The following is a 4313-nucleotide window of genomic DNA, read 5'->3' on the forward strand; positions in this document are numbered from 1 at the left end:
ATTTTTGCAGTATGACCAGTATTTAATGAGGTACCCATTTGACTGGTATTTTTCTTTCTTCCCCACTTGACACGTTTAACATGTGTGTGTGTGTGTGTGTGTGTGTGTGTGTGTGTGTGTGTCGCGTACGTTTATCTGGACAGTAGATGTTGTGGGTTTTTTTCTCCTTCCTGTGTTTGTATAGCATATTTGGTGTTTATATTTTCTTCTTCCCTCTGTGGTGTATGTGTATGAATCCGCTTACGTTTGTGGGGATAGTAGATTTGGGGTGTTTGCATGCGTTCGCGTACGTTGTGTGGATAGTATATTTGGGTTTGTTTTTTCTTCTTCCTTCTGTGGTGTGTCTATGCATGCGTTCGCGTACGTTGGCGTTGATAGCAGATTTTGGTGTGTATTCGTGTGCGTGTGCGTACTTTTATGTGGATATTGTTTTTTTTTTGTAGAAAATATTGGTTTTTTACAATCGATATTCCGTTTTTCTCCTTCCCGTGTGTGGATAGTATATTTGAGGTTAATTTTTTCTTTTTCCCTGTCTGTGTGTGCATGTGTTTCTGAGCACGCGTACGTTTGTTTGTGTGTATGTATTAGTCTTCGCTTGTCCCTATAAAATTCCCTTTATCCCTATCAAATTCATTTCACCTACCCACTTACCTACAGTAGCGAATATTCAGGTCAGCCAATTTCAACACTGTTACCATTATTCCCCTAGTGTCTAGTACAGTAACATCACTGAGGCTGGAAATTTTGATATTATAAATATAGACTATGATTTTTCCACATGTTGTAGCTATATAGTTGGGTTTTCATAGTAATTTCAACTGGTTATAACTATAAATAAATACATGGGTGTTTATTCACGATCGTCACACAAGGTGAGACTATAAATGGTTACTAGGTTTATCCAATTTAGTCTAAACAAATGTAACCTAATGTTCGGTAATATTGTTGCAGCTAACTTGGGGGGCAGGTGGCAGCTACATTGGGGAATTAGCTGGTAGAGCCAACAAGCAAACATTTGTGTTACATATTTCTTTAATTCAGATTCAAAAGCTCCCCTAACCAGTTCTGCCTCTGGTATATATATCAGCCTAGAGCGGACTTCACAGGAGACATCCTGATATCGTATTTCTGTAACTGGCTTGAATTGTTTCTGGTACATAGATCTGTGTTTCCTACATTTAACTAAACATTTGATATCTCACTAATGAGTTGTCTAGAAGTTGATTTAAAAACATATAAATGATCATAATATATCTGATCAGACTCACACTCACTTTCAACCTTTTCGTCAAAATACAAATGTTAAATAAATGTAGTTGAAGTGTAAAGGTTGGCAAGGATTGTCAGAGTTCAAGTATAAAATATATATTTCTTTAGAATCTATATATGAGATACTCTTGCTAATTAGAGAAACTTAATCTAATATCTTGTCTCTAATATCATGAGCATTTTCAAAATCTAAAACTAAATTGTAAGTCCTGTAAATAATCATTAAATTAATTTGCATAAACATAAATGCCTGTTCTCACTTACAATATAGACCATAGAACTAGACCTGTTAAACCAAATGATTAATGTCCATAAGGTCATGGGATGAATGTGCTGTAAAGATTCTGCTTGTATTGTTTTGGAGGATGTGGATTCTATTCAACATGACTATGTACCAGACTAGAAAATTGGAAAACAGTTAAATCATATAAAAGTCCCTACTACATTTTCCCCTCGGTTCTAAAGTTTGGTCACCAAATTTTCTTAAGAAATCTGATTACAAAATAAGTCATATATCATACACACAATCTCACTACAAACCTAGAATGTCTACCGCAAGGTTATATATTAATAATGCAAAATGCTCCTTTAAAGGTGGGCAGAATGGTTTCTAAATACAAAATACATTTTCTTTCCTAAAGCTAAAATGAATAAACTGATAAAAGTTACATTGTTCTGAAGATAATCAAAACATGAATCAGATAATGTTCCATGTTACAAAGAATCCAGAAATAAATCGTCAAAAGTTCACTGTTAATTTGCAGTAACTGTATACGATACCAATGAAACAAAATAAAGTATTATTCAACAGTTGAAGCTTTCAATCAAGTAATATAAATGTTGCTCCATTTAAATGGCATTTTCATTTGCAACGGAGTTTCAGGTGCTTTCTAGAGTTCATATGGCAAACATCGAGAAAGAAAAAAAAATTCTTTAGACAGAGTCAGTCTTTAGAAGAGACTGAATTAAAATAGTCAAGACTTCAATCACAGTTATACAAATCTTCCAGTGTCATATTATGGGGTGTTCAGAAAAGCAAGGTTGTAGGAAAGTCAGAAGATGGTCTGCAGAGAAAAAGTCCAACATTATATGACATTGGAACAGTTAAAGTTACACTGTTTATTTGAAGTCTTGAACCCGTCCTTATTTTCCATATGAATCTTGCCATTTTATGACCGTTTGTTAGATTTTCGCACTTTTCCTTTTAAAGTTCTGTTGACATGAAAATCACGAATCAAAAAGTCTGGTAAATTTTCTGCTTGTTCCCATGTTGCTTTTGAATTAGTCCTGTCACTTGACTTTGTAGACCTTTTTTCCTCGATGTTTTGCACATGCCAATAGTGTTTCAACTATTCCCCAGTTTTGTGTTGACTCTCGAAATGGGTCCCTCAAGAGTTATAACTGGTCTGATCCAAGTGATGGGCTCTTTGTAGGTCTCATTGAATCTTCTTCCTGGGAGGGTTCTCTCTCCACGTCTGGTGCAATCAGTAGGTCACCATGACCTCTTTCTGGCTGTTCAGTCAGAGAGTGCTGCTCTCGTAGTGCTGGATCAAGTGATTAGCATGAATCAGGGCTCTCTGCAGCTTATGAGTACTGCAGTCACGTAACAGATATGTGTGGTTAGGACCAATATCACTAATATAGTATGGTCCAGTCCATTTGTTATGAAATTTTGAAGATTTCCCAACAGGTACTTTTGGGTTGTGTAACCATACACGTTGACTCAAGTAGAAGTTTGGCTCGGATGCTTTACGGTCTAAATATTCTTTGTGTTGTTTCTGTTTTCTTCCAATGTTATCTTGTGCTGCTTTGTCCAAAACATGAAGTTTGTTTTTCAACTTTTGTAAATATTCAGCTGCTGACTCTGATAATTTTCCATTTTCAATTGAATCCAGTGTAACGTCTAAAGGAAGACGCATTTCATGTCCAAAAACAAGTTCATATGGAGAAAATCCAGTAGAGTTTGTACACTTTGTTTTCCGATAAGCCATGAGAATGCCTGGCAACACATCAGCCCAGTTTTTCTGTTGCTCATCAATGTAAGTTCTTATAGATTGAGCAAGTGTTCTATTGAAGCGTTCGCATGTGCTATTGGTTTCAGGGTGGTACGGTAATGTATGTTAACGTTTTATTTCCATCCGTCTGCACAGCTCTGAGATAATTTTAGACATAAAGTTCTGACCTCGATCAGAGACAAGTGATGTAGGTGCACCATAACGACATATAATGTCTCTGTACAGGATATCTGCAATTTCAGTAGCTTCCTGGGACCTTAAAGGGAATGCTTCAACAAAACGACTGAAGCTGTCCACACACAGTAGAATATACTGAAACTTTTCTGGAGTTTTAGTGAGAGGTCCAAGAATGTCCATGTGCCAGCGTTCAAACGTTGATACTGGTGGCATAGGATGAAGGGGTGTTTTGGCAGAATGGGAAGGCTGTTGCGCTTGCTGACAGGATACACAGCTTTGAACATAGTCCCGTATCTGAGAGTACATTTTTGGCCAGTAGTATTTTGATGATACAGATGCATATGTTCGATCAAAACCTTGATGGGCTCCACCTGTGACTGAATCATGGCAGGCTTTAAGATTATCCAAACGAAGTGTTGTTGGTATTGCAAGCTGTTTTTTTATTCGCATATCTTTTGTTAATTTTCTGGCTCTTTGGTCCCACAGGTGATAAATCAACCCATCTGATATGATATACTGTTGACTTTCTGCAACAGTTTTAATTGCTTGTTGTTTGTCTAGTGTTAGTTGCCCTAATTCCAAGTACTGTTTGATAGGGGCCAAATCAGGACACAGTGATTGTTGTTCCTTGACCTCTTGCAGTCTATTAGAAAGAAAATTGATCACTTGCTGAGATTCATTAGCTTGATCCCTGATGCTGTAAACAGCTGTATGGATATCAGTCTCCATGTCTGGAATGTGTTCTGTATATTCCAATGTAGCCATAACAGGTTCCAATTCTTCTGTTTCATTGCCAAAAATAGCACCTATATCCCAGTCAGTGTCATTGTCCTCAGGTTGTTGGTCATATGG

General features: G+C 36.9%; 1 protein-coding gene across 1 annotated transcript; it reads right to left on the bottom strand.

Moving 5' to 3' along the window:
* Positions 1-2789: 2789 nt before the first annotated feature.
* LOC149784807 (uncharacterized) lies at positions 2790-3260 on the bottom strand. The gene has a single exon (XM_089933056.1). The coding sequence runs from the start codon at positions 3258-3260 to the stop codon at positions 2790-2792; it is 471 nt and encodes a 156-aa protein (XP_089789182.1).
* Positions 3261-4313: the final 1053 nt, after the last annotated feature.

The sequence above is a fragment of the Sinohyriopsis cumingii genome, chromosome 14, assembly GCF_028554795.1.
Source record: "Sinohyriopsis cumingii isolate HCF-2022 chromosome 14, ASM2855479v2, whole genome shotgun sequence".
NCBI lineage: Eukaryota > Metazoa > Mollusca > Bivalvia > Unionida > Unionidae > Sinohyriopsis > Sinohyriopsis cumingii.

Coding starts and splice junctions, on each gene's coding strand:
- LOC149784807 (XM_089933056.1), bottom strand. CDS start 3,260: ATGGCTTATCGGAAAACAAAGTGTACAAACTCTACTGGATTTTCTCCA.